This window comes from Lichenostomus cassidix, chromosome 5 (assembly GCF_008360975.1).
Source record: "Lichenostomus cassidix isolate B80296 chromosome 5, HeHo_3.0, whole genome shotgun sequence".
NCBI classification, from domain to species: domain Eukaryota; kingdom Metazoa; phylum Chordata; class Aves; order Passeriformes; family Meliphagidae; genus Lichenostomus; species Lichenostomus cassidix.
In genome coordinates this window covers 1,933,444-1,956,053 of record NC_139486.1, presented here as the reverse complement: position 1 = coordinate 1,956,053, position 22,610 = coordinate 1,933,444, and the positions used below count along the sequence as shown (strand labels likewise).

The 22,610-nt window shown below is 50.9% G+C and overlaps 1 protein-coding gene across 4 annotated transcripts in view; it reads right to left on the bottom strand.

The window, feature by feature from the left end:
- Positions 1–13,977, bottom strand: part of ATL1 (atlastin GTPase 1) — a 28,603-nt gene extending 14,626 nt beyond the window's left edge. The window contains exons 1-5 of one of the 4 annotated variants that reach the window (XM_085060918.1): positions 13,803–13,977; positions 2,631–2,878; positions 1,626–1,760; positions 756–860; positions 501–551 (exon numbers count right to left, since the gene is read on the bottom strand). In XM_085060918.1, the coding sequence (XP_084917044.1) occupies positions 501–551; positions 756–860; positions 1,626–1,760; positions 2,631–2,878; positions 13,803–13,836 (573 nt within the window). In that variant the 5' untranslated portion in view covers positions 13,837–13,977. Of the gene's footprint in view, positions 1–500; positions 552–755; positions 861–1,625; positions 1,761–2,630; positions 2,879–8,187; positions 8,310–12,987; positions 13,424–13,802 lie in introns of those variants that run through there. The other 3 variants (XM_085060917.1, XM_085060920.1, XM_085060919.1) reach the window with 3 other exon arrangements.
- Between the last annotated feature and the right edge of the window lie 8,633 nt (positions 13,978–22,610).

The following is a 22,610-nucleotide window of genomic DNA, read 5'->3' as shown; positions in this document are numbered from 1 at the left end:
GCAGGAGGTAATTCCAGGAAATGGGCAGGACACCTGTGCCACAAAAATCCCATGAGCTGCTTGTCTCCAACAGCCAGGGCTGGAATCACCCTTAAGGGTCACCTGTACTGAGCCACATGGCAGCATCCAGGCTGGTAATTCAGCATCACAGAATAAAATCCCAGGATGGTTTGGGTTGGGAGGGATCTTAAATCCCATCCAATTCTACCCCTGCCATGGGCAAGGACACTTTCCACTATCCCAGGTTGCTCCAAGTCTTCTCCAACCTGGCCTTGGACACCTCCAGAGATGAGGCAGCCACAGCTTCTCTGGGAAACTTGTTCCAGTGCCTCACAGGCAATAATTTCTTCCCAATATCCTATCTAACCCTGCCCTCTGGCAGTGGGAAGCCATTCCCCTTTGTCCTGTCACTCCAGACCCTTGTAAACAGTGTCTCCCTCCTTCTTGTTGGTCCTTGGAAAGCCACAATTAGGTCACCTCAAAGCTTTCTCTTCTCTTACCTGCAAGTGCTGCAGATCATCCTCCTGCACATTCTGGGACAAGTTATAAACCTGCATTTAAATGAAAAATCAACTTCAGATCACTCAGAACAGCCTGTCCTTGAGGCCTGGTGTGGCTAAAGCCCACAACATCCCACGGGGACACAGGCAAGGTCCCAGCTGGTGCTGGTACAAAGCAAGTCCTGGTAGGAAGGGAAGCCTGACAGGCTCTGTGGTTGCTGGGGAGGGAACTCCTCCAGCCCAGAGGTTTCTTACCTGGATGGAGCTGATCATTGTGCTGAGGGCAAACACGGTGGCAGAGTCCCGCAGGGTGGACTGGCTGTCAAAGGTGCCCTGAGTGTCCATCAGCAGCACTGCGACCTGCGGGGCACAAAGATCCCTGTCAGCACCCTCAGCCAGGCAAACCCACCCCGTGGGCCATGGGGGGGTGAATGTCAGCTGAGTTACTGAGCTGGGAGTCTCACTGCTTCTGCCTCAGCCTCTTAATTGGTGGGGGACAAAGGAAAAGCACATCCCCAGCCACTCCTGACAGCTGGGTGACTCCAGCAGGCAGTGAGATTAATGCTCTATGAGGTGGTGAGGGAACTGCTCTGCTCCTCAAGCACCTGCTGTCAGTGCAGAGGAGGCTCTGCCTGAGTCTGCACCAGAAACCAAACACTCATTGCACCTCCCTAACCCAAACACACTCAGCCAGTGTTAGGAATCACACCCTGAATGACTCAGCGTCACTTTGGTGTCATGCTTTGCCTTGAAGTGCAGAGAAATACAAATATTTCTGGCCATAAGCTGAATTTGCAGGATGCTCCAAATCTGTGTGACAACTCTGAATGAAGAAATTCCACTTCACAACTTCTGCTCTAGGAAAGGGGAGTAGTTTGCTAGATTCAAGATCTCTGGCAGTGGTGCAGAAATAAACTCTGGGATTCCCAGAGTCAGAGGGACACAGAGAGCATATCAGGGACACCTGGACACCACATCACCTCACTGTGTTAAACCTACCCATGCTAAATTTGGGACGTGGTATTGAAAACTCTCCCTGATCTTGCCCAGCCACCTAAGACAAGACAGGAGAGCCTCAAAACTTGGGGGAGGAAAATGAGATGACAGCAACAGAGAGACACAGACCTTTGTGCCATCAGGCTTGTCCACCAGGAAAACCTCACTCCAGATCTGAATCCCGGTTGTCTCCCGCTCGGAGCCACCCCTCCAGGAGAAACCAGTCAGAGGCTCGTTGTAATCCCCAAGCCAGTCCACTGTGTCCTGCAGGGAGGAACAGAAGGAGTTGCTGGAGTTCTCATCCCACTTGGGTTTTATACTTTCCCCCTGTGCTGCTTCCACCCCAGTGCTGGAGAGGGACAGTCCCTACTGGAGAGGTTTCCTTACAATAAGGCTAAGAGGTTAAGCACCTCATAAGGGAGGTTTTTCCTTCCTTTTACTGCTGAAACACCTCAAATCCTGGGGTCAGTTTTGGGCCCCTCACATACATTAAGGAGCTGCAGTGTGTCCAGAGAAGAGAATGGAGCTGGGAAGGGTCTGGAGCTCCAGCAGTGGTTGAGGGACCTCAGCCTGAAGTAAAGGGGGCACAGGGCTCTGCACAACTCCATGACAGGAGGGCACAGCCAGGTGGGAATCAGGCTCTGTTCCCAGGGAACAAACAGCAGGAAAAGAGGAAACAATCTGAAGTTACACCAGGGAAGGTCTAGGTTGGATATTAGGAAAGCTTTTTTCAATGGAAAGGTGGTCACACATTGAACAGGCTGCCCTGGGCCATGTTGGAGTCCCTATCCATGAAGTGTTCAAAAGACACGTGGATATGACACCTGGGGATATGGTTTAGTGGTGAATATGGTAATGCTGGATTAGCAGTTGGATTCAAGGCTCTTAGAGGGATTTTCCAGCCTAAATGATTCTGTGATTCAGAGAAGCAGATGTGAACATCCCTGCTCCAAAGTCCAGAGTCCACAAGACTTCTTCCTGGAGAAAGATCTGCTCTATTTTGTGAAGCCCAGGCTCAGGAGAGTCTTGAGCATTCCTAAAGCACCAAGCCCTGTCCAGCTCATCCCTGGGCAGCACATGGGAGCTAAGAGGAACACCACACCCTGGGAAAAGCCCCCTGAGCTGCAGCCTTACCTTATTGTACATATATCTCAGCATGAAGTCCATCAGGAATGATTTTCCTTTCCTGAAGGCTCCAGCCACAGACACAGCCACCACCTCCTTGTCTCTGACAGCCTCGGAGAGGAGGATGCGGTTCAGGGCGGCTTCATCCAGCTCGAAGGAGTGATCATCTTTGACAATGAGGACCTGCACTGGCCCTGCCTTCCTCACAGATTCCTCCTCCTCAGAGCTCCACTCGTAAGCTTTGTCTGCAAAATTACCTGTGTGAACAGGGAAAAACAAGGGGGTTTTGGTTCCTTCCTCTGCACAGCGTGGAGTCAGCAACAATGGGGCTAGACAGGGTGGTGAGAGGCCCAAAAAGTCAAATATCCATCCCAAAATGGCATCCTCCAGAGCAGATCTGCTGCACCTCAGAAAGCCCAAGAGAGACTCCATGTCATTTTGGGCTCATCTGACCATGTGCTCCACACAGGCAGAACATTCCCTGCTGGGATCTCCCTTGACAAACACATTAGATTTTATCCTACAAGAACAGATCCTTGCAACTTCCTACCTACACAGCACCTGCCATAACACCTCCCTTAGCCCTTTCTCTGCCGGAAAAGCGAAGTCCAAGCCCCTCCATCATCCCTTTTACCATGATATTCAGGGATTTGCTCTCCTCTGGACACTCCCCACCAGGTCCTTCCTGAAGGCTGACTCAAAAATGGAAGCAGCACTCCAGCTGAGGTGTCCAAGGACGCCACATCTCTATCAAAGGCTGCTGCCTTTGTGCATCCTGTGCCACTGCTGTCCCTGCAGCAACACAGTCCTGCTCCATCTGCAGCCTGTGCTGATGCTCCAAGTGCAATCCGCTGTTCCTGCCATCGGCAGCATCCCCAAGGACACTCCCAGCAGGAACCAGGCCATGCAGACAAGCCCATCCTGATAAAAGCCACTTCTCCACTCCCAAGTGGAAAGCACACACAAAGCACAGGCACTGCCTGCTTTCCCACTTGGAAATAGCATGGTTCCCTGTGGAGCTGCTGCCCAGGCTGTGGGGAGATCACACAGGAGGGTCTCACAGGACCTGGATGCATTTTAAGAGCTGAAGCTCTGGGATTGGCAAAGAGCAGGCCAGCTCCAGTAATTTTCCTTTGCTGGTTTCTCCAAACTTTCCAGCGCAGGGAAGAGATGCCGAGGGTGATTAATCTTACCAGGCAGCTCACCTACAGCCACGTGAAATCTCCTTGCCAGCAGGGAAAGGAGCATGAGATGGAAAGTTCCCCCACATTCTGACAAAAACTTCCTGGTTTGATGGCTCAGGCTGTAACTTTCCCAAGTTTTGCCTCAAGCTAAACCTCCTCAGTCTCTGTTTCAGCCCCTGACCTTGGGGACCCAGTTCTGAGCTGTTTCAAAGCACAAGGACTATGTGTGCACATGCTAAAAGAAGAGTTCTAAGTATCAAGAGGAATAGGATTTGCCCATTCTGGGCCTCTCTGTAAAGAAGCCTCCAGCAGCAACTCCATATTTTAAATAACAGCAGTGCTTTTGTACGAGGTCCTGATTTCCTAAGATCCCACAAGGAAGTACCAGGATCATTAAGCCTGGTTGCCAGGGGATTCCTGGTGGCTCTCGGACATATAACTATGAGCTTTCTTTGCTCACAGCTGAAAGACAAAGATCTTTTCTTTCCAATGCTTGGAGGTTTTTTAGCTGAACAAAAGTCCCAAACGCTCTGAAAAGTGAGATTCTCCACCAGGCTGCAGCACTAAAATCCCTTCAAGCACCAGCCCCTGCCCTGTACCACTGCTTAAGGTCCTCCAGGAAAAAAAAATCCTTCCAATTTCAAATCCATGGAGGGATTGAATGCCAGGGTCCAAGCACACATTACTCTAAGACACCTTCATCTGGCAAACACACACCAAACACTTTTTCCAGTATTCCCAACAGGTAAGGATGGCCAAGTGCCAAAGTGCCACAGGCTCATGTGCTCCTTTTAAGCACTGCCAAGCTGCAAGGGCCATATAAAGGCAAGGAAATGCCTCCTCTCTTGTGGTGCTTCCCAAAGCCCTGCTCAGCTAACCAGGTCCAATTTTTATTTTCTTCTTCCAGCTGCACAGAAAGGACAGTGGAGAGATCCTTGGATAGGATGTGACTCATGGCGGGGCAGGAAAAGATTTGTAAACCAAATTAAAACTTCAATATTTCTGACTTTAACTCAGGCATCAGGGTGCAACAGCTGTGCCACCTTCCCAGACCAGACAAATCCCACCTCCAGGCATGCAGACAGAGGGAAGTGGGACCAGCACTTTGGCTGGAGCCCCTCTGCTCTGGAAAGAGCAACAAGCAGTGCAGAGAAGGGATTGTTTTGTCCCTTCAAAACACCAGAATCTGAAAGAGAATTAATTATTTTAAGCAGATAGAAAGATTTTGGGAGAATGGCTCCAGATACAGGTAAGAGACCAAACTGGCCAGGTCACCCAGGGGACATCCTTGCTTCCATCACCTGAACACCAGGAAAAACCCTGCTGTTTGGACAACACAGGCACAACACAAAGTACTAAGAGCAGGATATGATGATTTCCCAGTTCCTTGGAGACAGCAGGAAAGAGAGATTATATTAAGCAGGTCTCTGAACTAATTTCATCCCTATCCCTGCTTCTTTCACATAGACAATCTGCAGACAGAACTATCTTTCTCGTATTTTCATATTTCAGAACTCTTCCACATTTCTTTCCATGTGATGAAACTTCCAGGTTCTGTTTATTAGATTATCTGCCACATCCGAGAGCCAAGGATTATTTTATAAAATGGCTGCACACTGCTGGAAATCAATTATTTTAACTGGTTTTTCAGGCCATAAATTACTTATTTGCTTTAAAGGAAGCTGTACCTGGCAGTGGCAAAACCTCATCAGGCCAAAAAGGAAAGGAAGGAGAGCTCAGCTTTCCTAAACACACTCTTGTTTTCACTCCTTCTCTAACTTGGCTCCTCCTTTCTCTCAGCTCTCTCCTGGCGCCCTGCAATTACGTCAATTCTCCAGCTGCTCATTCAGAAATTGTCAGGATCCAGCTCCTTTTCCCCATTTCATAACAGCTCATTTCCATGACTCTGGAGCGGGGTGGAAGCCACGTCTCTTTTCCATATGGCGATTCCAAGCGGGAAGGGGAAGGAGATCAGGATTTGCATTTGTACTTACTGGGCTGTCAGACAGCATAAAAAAAGCAAAGAATTCTTTAACTGGTCTAAGACTTGCTTTTGCCTAAATTAATTACATTTCACATTGTGCCTGTGTGCAGACCGACAGACATGTCTAATGTGTTTAGCTCCCAGAGAAGAATAAATTAGGTAAATTACACACCACTAATTATGCAACATTTGGTGAGTGCTTGCTGAAGCCTGCTCTCCCTCAGCCATGGAAGAACAGGTCACAGAAATGCTGACTGCTTCCCAGAGCCCCACTAAGGAATCAGCCTTGTCCTCAAATGAGCCTGCACAATAAATACATTTCATTCCAGAGAATGAAACACAGCCGTGTCCCATCATCTGTGCAAACACTGCCTACCCAGAGCCTGAGGAAGCCAATTTGCCAGCCCTGCTCTCAGGCTCTCTTGGATCCCAGCAGTCTCAGCTATCTAAGCACTGCCTGTGGAAAGCAGGGGCTGCAGCCTGGGCTCCAATTCCCCTGCTGAAATCACAGAATTCCAGACTGGTTTGGGTTGCAAGGGAATTTAAAGACCATCCAGTTCCACCCCCTGCCATGGGTGGTGGAACACCTTCCACTGTCCCAGGTTCCTCCAAGCCCTGTCCAACCTGACCTGGGACACTCCCAGGGCTGGGGCAGCCACAGCTTCTCTGGGCACTCTGTGCCAGGGCCTCCCCACCCTCACAACCAAGAACTTCTTCCTCATATCTAACCTAATCTCTCCCCTAAACTAAAAGTTTAAATCAATTTCCCCTTGCTATTTCCTATCACTATCTCTCTCTCCTTTTATATAAGCCACTTTGAAGTATTGGAAGGCCACAGCAAGGTCTCCCTAGAGCTTTCTCTTCTCCAGACAAAACAACCCCAGCTCAGATGTCACACACACAAATACACCAATGTCAGGCAGTGCTGCCATTCTGAGGGCATTCAAACCAAGTTACTGCACAGAAAAACACACACTACCAAGGAGAGAAAAATAGAGGTTTGATGGGAAGCTTTAGCTTGCCGTTATTTCCTTGGCACAGAGTAACCTGTATCAGTTGTGTCAGGCTGCTTATCAGCAGCTCTCAGGGGATTAGTTTGACCAGCAATGATATCCGTTGGGTCCTTTCTGGAGTTTACATCCCAAACAGATCACACTGCCACCAACAGCACCACGAGCCAAGCCCTGAACAGAGCTCACAGTCAGCCTCCATCCCACTAGACACTCTCCAGAGAGCTGCAGCTTCCAGGAAGCTTATCTGCCTTCCACAACGGCTCCGGGGAACACAGCCATCCCTCTCCAAGCCATGTCCCCTGCCCTGAGCAGTTCAGCGTGGCTGCTGCTGCTGCTGGCACTCGAGCTCTGCTCTCTGTGTCTGTGCTGAGCTCCCTCTGCCACACGGCAGCCAGTGATCATCAGGATCATCAGCAGGGCTCTGAGGAGGCTGGGAGGGGCAGGGAGCTCCGAGCATGCAGCTGGAATTCTCTCCTCCTCTCCACGACAGGCTGGCACAAAGCTCAGCATCTGATCCAGACAACGAGGGGAAAATGGGAAATAAGACATGGAAGCAATGTGTGTGCACCGGAGAGTCAGAGCAGGGGCGTTGTCCAGCAGTAACCTGCCCTGATTGTGCACAAAGGATGCACCATGAAGAGCTGAGCCTGGCCTGGCCAGCTGGGAGCTGGCAAATTCCCTCAGCCTGGGCTGCCAGAAGGTGTCTAGACAGAGGTGCTCCTGGGAGACAGTGCCTTGCAGAGGGTGGAGCAGGGAAGCCCAGCTGGGCAAAGCCCTGTCTTACACTCATCCCTGCTCTGCAGTCCTGCCTGCACCACACCCTGCCAAGGCTCCTGGCCAGCAGGTCAGAAAGCCTCCCAAGCTGGGTTTAACCACACACACACATTTAACACCCCTTTCTGTGTCACAGAATCATGGAATGGCCTTGACTGGAAAGAACCTTAAAGCTCATCTCATTCCAACCCCCTGCCATGGCAGGGACACCTTCCACCATCCCAGGCTGCTCCAAGCCCTGTCCAACCTGGCCTTGGACACTTCCAGAGATCCAGGGGCAGCCACAGCTTCTCTGGGCAATCTGTGCCAGGGCTTCACCAACCTCACTGTAAAGAATTTTTTCCTAATATTGCATCTAACTCCACTCTCTGGCAGTAGGAAACCATTCCCCCTTGTCCTGGTGCTGTCTTGTAAACAGTCTCTTTCCATGCACCTCCTTCATACTGGGCACAGCTGACCTCACAACCACAACCTTCCCTCTGCTCTGCCAGGATTTTTGACATCTCCACAGAACCAGAGGACCCCAAATCCAAGCAGGGGAAACACTAAATGCTGCACACCAGTAGCACCCATTAACCAGAGCCACCAAGCCCTCCAGCAGCAACACATACCTCTCTCAGGCCCTCTTGCCACACTATCCCTTTACACCAGGACTTGGTGACCTGAAAAATGCAGCAGCAAACAGGAAGGCAGAGCCAGAACTTGTAACACCCAACTAGAAAATCACCTGCACCTCCTCAGAGTGGATGTAATCACAGCTGCCATGAATCTGTGGAAATGATGGATCAAAGACAGAGCCCAGTGAAAACCACCCAGGGAGCTGCAGGGCATCACTTAGAAACAGGTGAAGAAAACTGTCATGAATAAAATAAGTGCTGTCCTTCAACAATCAAGACTGGCAGGTAAATAGAAAATCCCTGTGCAGGGATGTGGTGGAGTCACCATCCCTGCAGGTGTTTAAGGAAAGACTGCATGTGGCACTCAGTGCCATGGTCTGGTTGGTGGTTGGTCATAGGTTGGACTCAATGATCTCAGAAGTCTTTTCCAACCAAAATGGAGCAGGGAGCCGAGCAGGGTTGGTGCTGCTGCCAGGCTTCATCCTCACCCTTTGCTTTTTTTGGAGCAGTGGGGAGATGTGGAGTGAACCTTCTTCCTGTCAGCCCTGAGTCACCCAGCTGGCAGCAGCACAGCTTCAGCTCCAGCGTGGCCAGCTCAGCCCCTTCTCCCTTTGGCAGAGGGAACAAGGGGATGAATGATTCTGCTGATAGCAGGAGTGGTTTGGGACCTTCCCACACGAATGACTGCTGACAGGAGCAAGAGCTTGGATGATTACTGGCCCCCAAACCTGCCTGTTACAACACCTCAAATGCCAAAGTCCACTGTGAAATTTTAAATTACAACACCTACTACACGAAGCTCCAGTGCTTAGTTGGCTCTGAAGCAAGAGCAATTCCTACTGCTGTCAAATTCCCAGGCTGAACTTTGGAGACACAGTCACGCAACTACCTTGGGAAGGAAGCAAAACTGAGCTTTTTCTAGAATTTTTTCAGGAAGTTTGAGGTCAGGTTAGACAGTTATGTGACTGTGTCCATGCCAGCTCACACATCAGGAATGGCCAAGTCAGAGGCAAGGTGGACACCTCCCATTCCCACCTGTGTTAGTCAAAACACTGTTGGAAGAGCCCAAGCAAAAAGCCATTATCTCTTTGTCAGGTGCAAATCCTGGGCCTGCTCCCTTTCCCACACTCAAACCTAGCCAGGCTCCAGTGTAAAATAGAATCCCAGACTGGTTTGGGTTGGAAGGGAATTAAAAGAACATCTCGTTCCACCCCATCATGGGCAGGGACACCTTCCACTATCCCAGGTTGCTCCAAGCCCCATCCAACCTGGCCTAGAACACTTCCAGGGATCCATCTCCCCAAGTCCCACTTCCCTCCCAGCACACATTTTCTGCATGATCCTTCATCCACTCTGTTCATCAGCAACAGCTTCCCTTCATCTCCACCACTACTATTGGGTTTAGTAGTTTCTGACATTCAATTACTTTCACCCTTTTGTTGCTAAAATTGCCTGAAAATAAAGTTTGGTAAACACATCATGAAATTTTAGGATGTAACATGAAAGATAATTACGCCTTGCATAAAATACTTGTGTATATAGAGTGCTTTAAATATACTTTATGGGTTTGGCAGAGTTCAGCCCCTTCTCTGGAGCCTCCATCTCATTTGGGAGATTTGTGCTCAGTTACTTTCCTGCTGCAACACTTCACTTTCCCTGAGCTGATGGCAAATGGCAGCGTTTCTGTCAGGAACAGAGGAGCTGGGGGCTCAATACTTTCAGAAGTGATGCATGGGATGCCTTGTGCCTCCCAGAGCATGACAATACCTGCCCCAGCCTCCTTCCCCTGCTGGGAAGGTTCCAGTCAGTGATCCAGGAGAGTAAATATAAAGCCTGCTGCTTCTGACCATCACCTAGGCCCTAAATAATATTTAAGTGAGCTGTTTCTCACCCATGGGCTTAGCAGGGAAAATGCAGCAAGACACAACCAACTCCACACACTGCTTCCCACTTCCAGGGAGGCAACCAAGGCCAGAGCCACTCATGGCATGGACATGACATGAGGCATGACAAGGGCACCATGTCACCACTCCAAGGCAGGCTCAGGCCATCCTGGTTCTTCCCCAAAAAGGAAAAGGCAGGCTGCTCTTGCTCCTGCTCCCCTGGTGGATCCCAGCTATTCCAATTCACTGTACAATGCTGCTGCCTGCACAACAACCACAGGAGAACGACTTTGGATGAGGACCTGGAGGGACAGGACAAGGGGGAATGGCTTCCCACTGCCAGAGGGCAGGGATAGATGGGATCTTGGGAAGGAATTGTTCCCTGTGAGGATAGTGAGGCCCTGGCACAGCTTCCAGAGAAGCTGTGGCTGCCCCTGGATCCCTGGAAGCATCCAAGGCCAGGCTGGATGAGGCTTGGAGCAACCTGATCTACTGGAAAGTGTCCCTGCCCATTCCATGATTCTATAATCATATTCAGCTTGCAATGTTGACTTGTCTCTTCTTTCAAGTCCCAGCACTTCATTTTCTTTGCTCTTTCACAAGCCAGTCATTTGGTTGTGAATATTTCTGGCTTTTTGTGTAAAGGCCCCTCTGTCTGAAACATCTCAGCTTTCACTTGTCAGGTTCCCAGCATTCAGAGTCACAAAGAAATGCCAGGAAGTGGAAACTGAAAATCCACCATAAAAGGGCAGAAATCAAACGACAAACAGAAAGGATGTTAACACAGTTAAAAAAAAAAAACCTACCAAAATCAACTTTTTTTTCCCCAGTTTAACCCATTGTTGTGCAGTTTAAGAGTATGGCAATGATGATTCCTGGCTGTGCTGGAGAGGAGTCCTTCCTCCTCAAAATAGTTCCTTGGCCTTTCCTGGCTCCCTTTAGGAGCTCTCCTAAATGCCCTATCCAGTTTGAAAATCCTCACCAAAAAGTATCTATAACCTCTCTAATAACTTTCATAGTTTTAAAACTGAATTCTAGAAAGGTGGGTAATTCCAATTTCAACACAAAATTGGCCGTGATGGGAAACCTGAGATTTCAGATGATTTGTTCCAGTCTGTGCTGTTTAAAGGAGCAACTGGGAGCAGGGATTTTACTGGACCAGAGGGACCAGGCTGCTGAGCATCTGCAACTGCCAAACACAAAGAATTTCAGACAAAAATCAGTGTAAGCTCCTACAAACCTTCACGAGCAGGCTGGACTTCACCGTGCCATGCAGGATTTGGACTAACAATCCTTATTTTGGGAAAAGCAGGGTCCAGGACTCACAGCAAGAAATTATTTGTGATTTTTTTTCATCTGCAGCTGCCTCAAGCATTCAACTGGCAGCAGTTGTGAGGTCTATGCACCGCTTGGCACGTTCAGGAAGAGCCTTAAATGAGGCACAGCCTTATGCTGACCTTTAGCCCAAGGCTAAATCCTACTGTGGATGCATCACACACTCCTGCATGAGCTCCCAGGGATGTGACAGCAACCCGGCTATGACTGGGGGCAATCCCATCTACTCACTCACCCTAATTTGCTCTGTGAGCTTTAAAAAAGCAAATTATTTTTGTGAAACAAAGGAGGGTTACACGAAGCAGCTGCCTGTTTCCAGGCCTGAGTAACTAGGACAAAGTTTGATCCGTTTCAAAATAGCGTTAATATTTTTAATGACCCATAAGCCCATTTTTAGAACAAAGCAAGGACTTTCTCCTTTCTGCCTTAGTTTCAGGAAAAACCCAAGCCTCCTCCCTTGCCAGCTGAAAAATGTAGAAGTCACCCCATGGACTGATGTCACCACACAATGCTGCAGTCACTGGATGTAAACACAGCTTTCAAGGCAATGAGGTTTTGTTGTATAAATAGAATAAATAAATTTGTTCTTTCCTAGTAAAAAACCAGAAGCATTTTGCTCTCTTAATTTCTTACTCGCAACGTCCACCAGCCTGGCAAAGGACCAGGAAATCCTCTAGGAATAGGTGAACATCTGTGGGATATAGGGAATGATTCTGAGCTGTGGATGGGTGGCAGCAGAAGGCAGCTGATCCCACAGAGATCCACTTGGATCCATGGACGCTTCCAGATTCTTGCAGAGAAGCTGAGGAAGAGTTCATCCCATCAGTGACACATCACATTTCCCGGGAGCAGGGCTCGGCAGCACAGGGCTGAGGGATGTGCCTGATTGTCCTGCCGGACGCAGGTTGTCCTTCCCAGGATGATGCCTTACATCCGGCACCATTTGCATTCCCTGCTCCTGCTCTCGGGATGTGCAGGGAAAGCACCAGCGTGTGTACGTGTGTGCAATTCCCAACACGCACAGAGTCAGGGCTGACACGTCTGTCACACACTCCGCGAGACAAAGCTGAGAATGGCGCCACATTCCCTGGCAAGTTTTCCCTCCGGCTTACCCAAGGAGCTGAGGACCTTCGTCAAGTCACAGCTAAACACGGCACCGATCAAATGAGCTCCGCTCGTTTATTCCCCCCTCTATCCCAAAAAGCCCATCACTGGATCAGACACTCCGCTATCCCAACGCTTCCTCAAGCATGCCTCCAAACTGTTAATCATTGCCATGGGAAATCCTACGCTCATCTACACAAATTAGAATGTAATTTGTGTATCTAAACATCACAGCTCAGCTCACCCGCTCTGCCTGAGGAGCCGGGATACTGCCGGCACCCGTGAGTGAGCTCACGCGGAATACGACTCCGGAGGAAATGCCAAATTACTCTCCTCAAATAACGGGAAATGGCTGGATAAAACCTGGATAAAACCTGGTTTCCTACGGAACGGCGTGTCAGTGGGAGTGGGTGAAGCGATACATCGCTGAGCGGGTAGAAGGTGGAGGAGCCCCTTACTGGGCGCAGCCCACCTGTGGGACCAGCTTGGGCTCCAGTGGGAAGCAGCAGCTGCTGGAGGATCCAGGCGCCTCTGGAGGGAACCGAAACCTTGCAGGAAGACAGCACAGAACTTCCTCCTCTCCGTCACCCCGCTCCGCTCCCCGGCAGTGCTGCTCCCCCGGGATCAGGGGGCTGCGAGGCGATGGGTTTAAAATGGGCCCTGTCTGGAGAGTGACTCGACAACAAAATCCTGCAGCTTCCACACACGGGGAAAGCCCTCTGGAGGGGTGACAAGCCAGGGGTGGCCTTGTGGCTCTGCCTGCGGAAGGTGGGCTGAGCGGGATCCCTGCTCCCGGCCAAGGCGGGGTGGTGGCCGAGGTGACATCCCCCGCCAGGGGACAGCAGGGCCAGGGCAAGGGGTGTCAGGGCAAGCCGGAGCAGAGCCGGGGCAGCCCAAAGGCTCCCCAGGGAGCTGCCGGGGCTGCCCGGCCCCAGGTGAGTCGGGGGTCCCGCAGCCGGGCCGAGGGCGGTTAGCAGCCCCAGCCGGTCAGCCGCACCTCGCCTCAGGAGGCCCCGCACGAGGGGCGCCCATCCCGCACCCCGATTCCCCTCACGCCGGCGGCGCGGGACGGGCGGACCCCGAGCCTCTCAGGGACAGCGCGGGGGTCTCCCGCACACCCGCGCGTCCCCGCGGCAGCGGGCAGCCCCCCGCCCCGCCCGGGCCAGCCGAGCCCCCCGCCCGCGTCCTCCCGCCGCAGCCCCGCCCCGGCGCGGCCCGCGGCCGCCTCAGGCCCGGCATTGTCCGCGCTGCCCCCGCTCCCCCCCGGTTCTGCCGCCGCCGCCCTACCCCAGCTGCTCCTGTCCCGGCGGTTCCGGGCCATGGCGGCGGCTGCGGGAGGCTCCGTGCGCGCTCCGAGCCGCGCTGCGTCTGGCGGGGCTGCGGCGGCGGCGCGGGGCGGGCGGGGGAGCCGGCGGCGGCAGCAGCAGCAGCATCCCCGCCCGCCGCTCGGCGCGGCACGGCACGGCACGGCACGGCCCGGCACCGCGCGGCAAGGCACGGCACGGCACGGCCCGCCGGGGCACCCGCCCAACCGCACCCGCGGGGAAAGCCCCGGGCAGCCGCTGCTCGGGTGTGCGCAGCCGGGGGACCCGCGGGCGGGGCGAGCAGCACCCCTGTGGATGCTGAGTATATATATCAACACCCGCGGGGGTATCGATGGGGGCTCGGGGCAGATAGAAGGATGCAGCATCCAGGTTAGCCCTGCCAGGGCACTGGGATCGGGTGGCATCCACACCGGGGAGCACGCTCAGGGGCACCCGTTCATGGGGGTATGGATGGGGGGCTCAGCTGACAGGATGCTCCAACATCCAGGTTATCCCTACCAGGGCACTGGGATCATTGGGGCAGCCGCACCTGGAGGTATCCAAACCTGGGGGCACTGGATACCCTTGTAGAAACCACACCCTGAAGGCATCCACACCCAGGATGCCTGGCTTCTCCGGGGCACTGGGCACCCCTGTGGGCACCCACCCAGCAGAGGCCATGGCTGGGGGACCCAGCACAGCCAGGACATGGGGTAAGTGCATGGGAACACTTGGCATGAGAAATCACCACAGGGATCCTGCCCTGGAGTGGGGTCAGCCAGGTCCTGCTTCACCAACTCTGCCATGAGCAGCATCTGCAGGCAGCAGGAGACACTCTGCATGTGTGGATGTGGCACAAAGGATACAGATCAAGAGACTGGACTTTGACACCTCTGGGGAGGATTTAAGTGCAGCACAATTGATAATATAGAATCCCAGAATGGTCTGGGTTGGAAGGAACCTTAAAGCTCATCTTGTTCCAGTCCCTGTCAGGGGGCAGGGACACATTCCACGATTCCAGGTTGCTCCAAGCACTGTCCAGCCTGGCCTTGGACACCTCCAGGGATCCAGGGGCAGCCACAGCTGCTCTGGGCACTCTGTGCCAGGACCTCCCCACTCTCACAGCCAAGAATTCCTTCCCAATATCCCATCTATCTCTGCCCTCTGGCAGTGGGAAGCCATTCCCTGTGTCCTGTCCCTCCATCCCTTGTCCCCAGTCCCTCTCCAGCTCTCCTGGAGCCCCTTTAGGCCCTGGAAAGAGCTCTGAGGTCTTCCTGGAGCCTTCTCCAGGTGAACACCCCAGGCTCCTAGCCTGGCTCCAGAGCAGAGAGGCTCCAGCCCTCAGACCATCTCCATGGCTCCTCTGGACTCACTCCAGCAGCTCCATATCCTTCTGAAATTCTGGACCCCAGAGCTGGAGGCAGCACTGCAGGTGGGGTCTCTCACAAAAACAGAGTAGAGGGGGATAATCCTGTCTCTTGACTGGCTGCCCACCCTGCTGGGGATGAAGCTGTGCTGTGTTTGGCTTTCTGGCAATGCCAGCCACAGGGAGCTTGCCCACTCTGACCTGCTCCATGTGGACCAGCATGGGAGAAAACTCACTTATCCTTGGCTACTGTTTGCCCACACCTGTGATGCCAACAGGCTGCTGGAATTGACCTGACTCAAGCCACAGCCCTGTGCTGCTGTTTGGAAGATGCCTGGCACAGCAGTCAAGGAACAATTTATTAAACTGGAAATGTGCTGGTCACCAGAGGGCCAAGATCTGGCAGGATGGGTGGGGAACTGAGCCTCAGACTGTAGCTGCAAGAGGAGATTTTGGGAAAGTGCTGATCATTTCTGCACTCTGGTCCACAGCACTCAGGGAAAGCCAGTGATCATCCAGCTTTGTTGGATTCACAGGAACCAGCAGGATCTGCTCTTCATTCCTGAGAGTGGGAAGAACATTCAAAAACGAACCAATTTTCATTTCCAGGCATCTGATCCGTACCAAAGCCATGTGTTGTGCTCCCATTGATATGCTGATAATTAATTCCTGAGTGCCTCCTCCAGTACTCTGCCACTGCCTCCCGTTGGCCTCTTCCCTGTGTTTACAGCATCAGAAGGAAACATATAATTTTGGCTCTGTGAAGTGCTGGCTCTCTCACGTGGCAGACAGCTGAATCCTGCCCACCCCTGCCGGGCACTCTGACCACGAGGAGCTCACTCGACTTTGCAGGAGCTGCATTAGAATTTTTATAAATAATTCCCAAGGTTGCACATGCCTGTTGCTGCTTCAGTGCAGCACAGGCGGGTGTTGTGAGGAGGGATTTCTTACACTGGACACTGTCAGAGGGGTTCAGATGGGCTGAAAGAGGAGACTAAAAGAAAAGCAGCTGGGAAATGAACTCGGAAGGAAAAAAAAAGGGAGGGTGGAAAAGGAAATCAGTTAATTTGAAAGTCTAATTAAACTGAGATGGGCTCAGGTCCTGTTTTCCTCATTCCTTTGAAAATTGCTGCTGAGGTCAAGCCTGTACTGCCCCATTTACTGGCATTTTCTCCTTTTCTCTTGCCGTTAGGGCACATGGCATCCCAATGAAAGAGGAGTGGAGAGGTTTGATCCTGTGCTGTACTGGGAGGATTGTCTGCATGAACTTCCAAGGCCTTTCCCGGCATTATTTCCTATGATCCCACGTCAGGGGATGATCTTTTTTCCAGAGAGTGACTCAGCATTTGTTCATTTTCATCCATTCCTTTTCTCCACCGATTCATCCTTCCTTCATTTTCCCAGTTGCAGACAGCCCTTCCTAGGAAGCATCTTCACGTTCTTGCTGCCTGAGTTGCCAGATCACAAAGAGCTGATTTTACAGTAGATGTGCTGAATGGTCATGAACTGGAAGGATTCTTGAGGAAAAACGATGCTAAATGGGGAAAAGGCAAAAAAGAGAAAATACCCCGCAGAGAGATAGCGCAGCCAGTGGTTCAACACTGGGAGATACAGTACCAAAAAGGCCTCAGAATTCGGCAAAAACCTGGATTTAAATCCATCCTGCGTTCCGCTGGCAGGAGCTCTTTCATAATTTACCTTGATTTGAGTGTCCCACTTACCCAGGCAGCATTTCCAGTTGCTTTTCATATCCCCAGCCCTTCGCAAACAGAAACCAGGCGCGTTGTGCAACGCTTATGTAAGAGGTGCCAAAGGGACGCTGCCAAGGCTCTGCTCTTGCTCAGGTGCCACCACAGACTCGCTGGGACTTGCTGCTGAGGGAAACGCTGCCATCCACATGCTTTTTCCTTGGACAGGGCACTGCCTGAGCCCCCAGGTGACACATCTGTTCTTGCAGTGGTTATCTGAGGTTCTGGGATGCGTTCACTTCCTCCCCGCAGTTTTTATTATCACTTCTGCCTTCGTGGGCTTTGCTATTTCACTGCTTCTGCTAAATTGCATGGGAAAGGCAAAGAGATCTAGATGTCAAATGTGTCTGAAGAACATTGCAAGGAGATGTCTCCTTGGCAGTTACACTCCCTGGCAGGGATTTTTCATTGCTGTTTTAATTTTTGTACCCTTGGTCTTGGGTTAAGAGGCCTCAATCCCTTTGAAATACCAAAAAGGGATAAAACAGGATCAGCTTTTTCCATGGTCCTGAAGCTAAAACCTTCCTAACATCTTTCTGGGCTTTTTTTTTTTTTCTCTTACTGAAGTATTTTAAGTGAAGCAGATCTTTGTTGCTTAGGAAATCCTGCTATTCCTGCAGTTCCCATTTCTCACCCCGAATTGTGCTATGACCGCCTACATTTCCATGGGCTTTGCAGCCAAAGGAATTATCTTTGCTGCTTCTGTAAACACGATTGCACACTAGGGCTGCAGCAGAGGTATTTCACTGTGGAGGAGACAGAATTCCAGCAGTTAATTAAATGACTTGTTTAATCAATCAGTGTGAAAGCTCTTCCTTCTGGAAGATGCTCTCTAAACTGAAGGAACTACTTAAGAATAAAAAAACCGTGGAGATAAAGAACCACCAGCCCAGGCCTGATTTTACCTTAGCACTTGCCTTTGCACCATCTGACTGTGATCCTCTTATTTTTCTTTATTAGGAAAAGGTTCTTCTCCCAGAGTGTGGTCAGGAACTGAACAGGGAATGAGCACAGCCCCAGAGCTGCCAGAGCTCCAGGAGTGTTTGGACAATGCTCTCAGAGAGGCACAGGGTGGGATTGTTGGGGTGTCTGTGCAGGGCCAGGAGTTGAACTGGATGATCCCCAGGTTACTCCATGATTCTACAATTTAGAGGTCAGCAAGATCTCTCCTAAGCCAAGCTTCCCATCCATTTCCAATTCTGTTTTTAATTTGTTCTCTCTCCCCTGCACTGACATGCAGATGGTCACTATTGAAAACATCCTTCCTCACCAGCCTCTTTTTTTGTTTGCAACGTGACTTTAGTGAGCCCAAGCCAAAATCTGTGCATGCCAAGTTTGTTTCTAGGATTTCCCCCTGAAGATACACCTCAGCCAGGAAAAGGCTTCCAGCTCCTCTTGGCAGAACCAACCGAATCCACCTGCCTGGATGATTCAGCAAGATATCTGCAACGTGTTCCAGCCAGGTTTGTGCACCTGGAAACAGGGGAAGCAGCCTGGTTTCCAGGCAGTGCTCCGAATTCTTCTTTTTAACGCTGTTTTTTGTGGAATGGCCACATTTTCCTGCATCCTCATTGCTGTCTGGTCTCACCTTTGCCCTCCTGTGCGTGAACGTGGGAGGGAAGGGCATCCAGCTGGTTTCCTTCCTTTGAATGCAAACAGCACAATCAGCTGCCAAGTCCCCTGAGATGCATCTACGTAAATGGGGTGACACAAATATAATGTATAGCCACAGTGCCTCTCTTCCTTCCGTGACAAACAAATCCTTGCACAGGGCTGAGCTGGGTCTTGTTTAATTCTCCTGCTCCTGCAAGGGACACAAGGCTCCTGAAAAGGCTTTGCTCTCCCTTTTATGTCTTCTCTCTTCCCAGAGCATCTCAGCACAATCCCTGCAGAGATCCTCAGTCTATAGCAGACTGATGCTTCCCTGAGCAAGTGAATTCCCAAGCTGGACATAAGAAATATCCAACAGGCCTGGGTATCTCCTCCTGCTCTTGCCCTCAGCTGTGTTCTCTCCATCCATCTTGCCAAGATCTCTCTGCCTTTCCGCTCTTATTTTTTTTCCAGGCATTTTTTGTACTTGTCACCACATGCCCACATCTGCTGCCACCCCAATTGTCCCCAAAGGGCCATTCCAGCAGCAGGAAACCATTCAGGATCCCACAAAACCTGCCCTATCCTTCTTACTCTGGATTCTGATAGCAGAGCAGGTGAAGCAGCATTAACAGCACTGAAAGCTGCCAAAGTGATGCCAAGAAGCTTTAGGAGGTTGAGGATCCTGAACTGGACTCAGGGTGGAAAGCTGCCCACAGAAAGCCTGGGAATAGCTCTTCTGCAGGCCCTTCACACATGGCCATGGGAGAAGCCTCTCCTCATGAGAGAGGAAAGGCAGCCTGAAAAACACAAATCACAAGCTTAAAAAAAAATAATCAAAACAAAACAAACCATCTCAAATCATAGGGAAGATGCTGCAGCAGTGTTGAATACCTTCCACGTGAGATTGTTAGGCTGCGTGAAATTAAAGATATTTTAGCAGTCGGATCAAAACTAGGGCTGAAGTATTTTCTCTTCATGCTGTTTCATACCTCAAGTGTCCTATTTGCCAATGAACATGCATCCACAGGCACAGCACATTCTTCTGCTTTTACAACCACCTTTATTATCTTGTTCAGTTAGAAATTTCTACAGCTCTGCATCCACCGTTACCTGGTGAATGTTGGTGTCTCGTTAAAATATCCTCGGCTGTTCTTCCTCCTCAGACTACAACAGAAACAGATCACATTCTCCAAACCCACGTAATGCCTTATGTAAAACCACTTAACATTCCTTTTAAGGCTGGGACCCATTCAGATGGAAGATGCTGCATAAAAGCACATTCCTAAACACGCTTGACCAGAAAAGCAGCGTAGTTTGGGGTGGAAAATGCAGTGGGAATCAGTGTGTGCTCAGGAGCACCAGCCTGGCAGGGCACAGGGTGCATGTCTTGCACTGTAAACTTTGCACAACTCATTAGAATAATTAAGTCAACCTGAAATTAAGGTTAGAAAAGCCCTCTAAGACCATCAAGCCCAGCCCTTAATCCAGCACTGCCATGATTACCACTGACCCACGTCCCCAAGTGCCACATCACATGGCTTTCAAAACCCTCCAGGGATTGGGACTCCACTACTGCCTGACCACCCTTTCCCTGAAGAAATTTTCCCTAATATCCAACCCAAACCTCCCCTGGCACAACTTCAGGCAGTTTCCTCCATTTTCCTGCATTTTCCTAATCATGAAATGGTAACAGTAATACAGTCCTAAATATAAAAAAGATAAAAATGCTGCGTTTATCTATGTACACCTCCCAGTAGTGTCTCCAGCAGGGACTGAGATCCAACTGGGAAAGGTGGATTAAAGGTTAGAACACGAGATGAGCTCTGAGAGCTTCACCACTGGCAAGATGGAATGAGAAACTGTACCTCCAGGTGGGAAGTGAAATTTAACCCAGCAAGGACTAAATACAGGAGCCTTTGCATTAAACTGCAGCCCCTCGGATCTGAGAGATGTTCTAGGAGGCCGAATCTTAATGCACCATCTGCCACTGGAAAATGAAATGTCCTTTTTCCTGTGCTGTCATCCAACAACTTGTCGGGAGCAGCAAGTCAGCAGAGTGAAAAGTAGCATCCAAACCCTCAGCTGAGGCAGGGAAAAGAAAAAGGACACAAACAACTCCCTATCGGGGGCACAGGAAGCTGATTTATGAGGGGAGAGGTAATTGCTTTGTTAAAAATCACTTGAGGAAATACAGCTCCCTAAAGGGTAAATAGTTTCTTATTTGTTGGGGGTTCAGGAAAACTTAGGTATTTATGTTGGAAAGGACATACAGGATGTAGAAGGCTTGGAGAGCACAAGGGGAAATTAAATGGGAATCTCTTTAAGTGAGCAGCCCTGGGCTCCCCTGTTTCTGGGAAGCAGGGCAGGTCACATTTTGCAGCCTGCTCTTGACACTCACTGTTTCAAACGAGCCCATAAATAAATCCCAATAAACCCATAGGCCACTATGCAATTCCCAGGAGTCTCTGCATGTTGCCTTTGGGTTTAACCTAAAGCACCACAGGTCCTAAATGAGCTCTGCTCTGGAGCCTGTGGTTTGAAGGAAAAGCTTATGCAATCCACACCAGTTACAGGTACTACCTGTGGGATTTTTAAATGTAAGGGTAAGTTCAAAGCCCAGGCTCCATTTTAAACCAAGGATCAGTGCTTGACTACATTGTCATTAGATTCTACTGGACCTGCCTGGGCTGCGTGGCTGCTAAAGAGGCAGAATCTGTTCTGAAATAACCAATCCTGGACACCAGAGACTCGTACATCTGGCATCCATTTGATTTTTTTTTTGTCTACCTAACTTCTACAGACGTATTTCCTGCGCTGAGTATGTGGTAGTTTTTACGCCTAGAAAATCACACCTCCTTTCAGGCCCTAATGATTCTCTGTGCAGTGAGTGCTACTGCGAATTCCAGCATTCCTCTACTCCCTATCCCCACCTTTGGGCTTCTTAAATTGTTTAGCATTGATTTGAGAGACCATAGCTGAGCTTTGCCCAGAATTTCAGCTGCTTGGCTGAAAATAATTGGGAAAGGCAGCTACAAATGCTTTCCACTTTGCAGTTTCACAGAAGCTTTTTGTGACTTAGGGAGCCCAGAGACACAAGTCCCAACAAGTCCGAGGTAATTCTGGTGTGACTTTCATTGCACTGGCTGCCCACAAAGCTAAATGCCATGGTACCTCATTAGCCCATGAGGATTACGTGATGTGGCTGCAAGGCAGCAATCCAGATCAGTCCTATATCCTCGTCTTCTTCCTCCTCCTTTTCCTCCTCCTGTCGAGCCTCTCTGGGAGCATGCCAGCTTCTGGTGTGAAAGATGGAAAGCTCGGCCTGCTGTTTGGTATAAGCATATGTATGGATATAAATATATGTAATATATAGGTGGTGTAGCACACTGGGGGCTTTCTTCCTGCCTCAAACCAAGGGCTAAAAGCCCTGCCTGTCCCCACACTTGTCCCTCCACGATGAAGACCTGTTGGAGCAGGGTCAGAAGAGGCACAAAGATGCTCTGAGGGCTGGAGTACCTCTGCTCCAGAGCCAGGCTGGGAGAGCTGGCAATGTTCACCTGGAGAAGGGAAGGATCCAGGGAGAGCTCAGAGGTCCTGTCAGGGCTTAAAGGAGCTCCAGGAGAGCTGGAGAGGGACTGGGGACAAGGGATGGAGAGACAGGACACAGGGAATGGCTACCAGCTGGAAATGGGTACATTTAGGTTATTGGGAAGGAATTCCTGGCTGTGAGGGTGGGGAGGCCCTGGTACAGGCTGCCCAGAGAAGCTGTGGCTGCCCCTGGATCCCTGGCAGTGTCCAAGGCCAAGCTGGACATTGAGGCTTGAAGGAAGCTGGGATAGTAGAAGGCATCCACTTTCCCACAGTATCCACAGTTCCAACCCACGGCAGAGCGCTGGAACTGTACGAGATTTAAGGTCCTTCCAACCCAAACCACTCTGGGATTCCATGAGCCCCGGCCGTGGCAGCCGCGGGGAGTGCAGCGCCCGGTAACAGCCCCAGGGCAGCGGTTCCCCGGAGCGGGGCCGAGCCTGGAGCGGGGCCAGGCTGGGAGTAGAGCGGGCGGGGAGCGGGGCCGAGCCTGGAG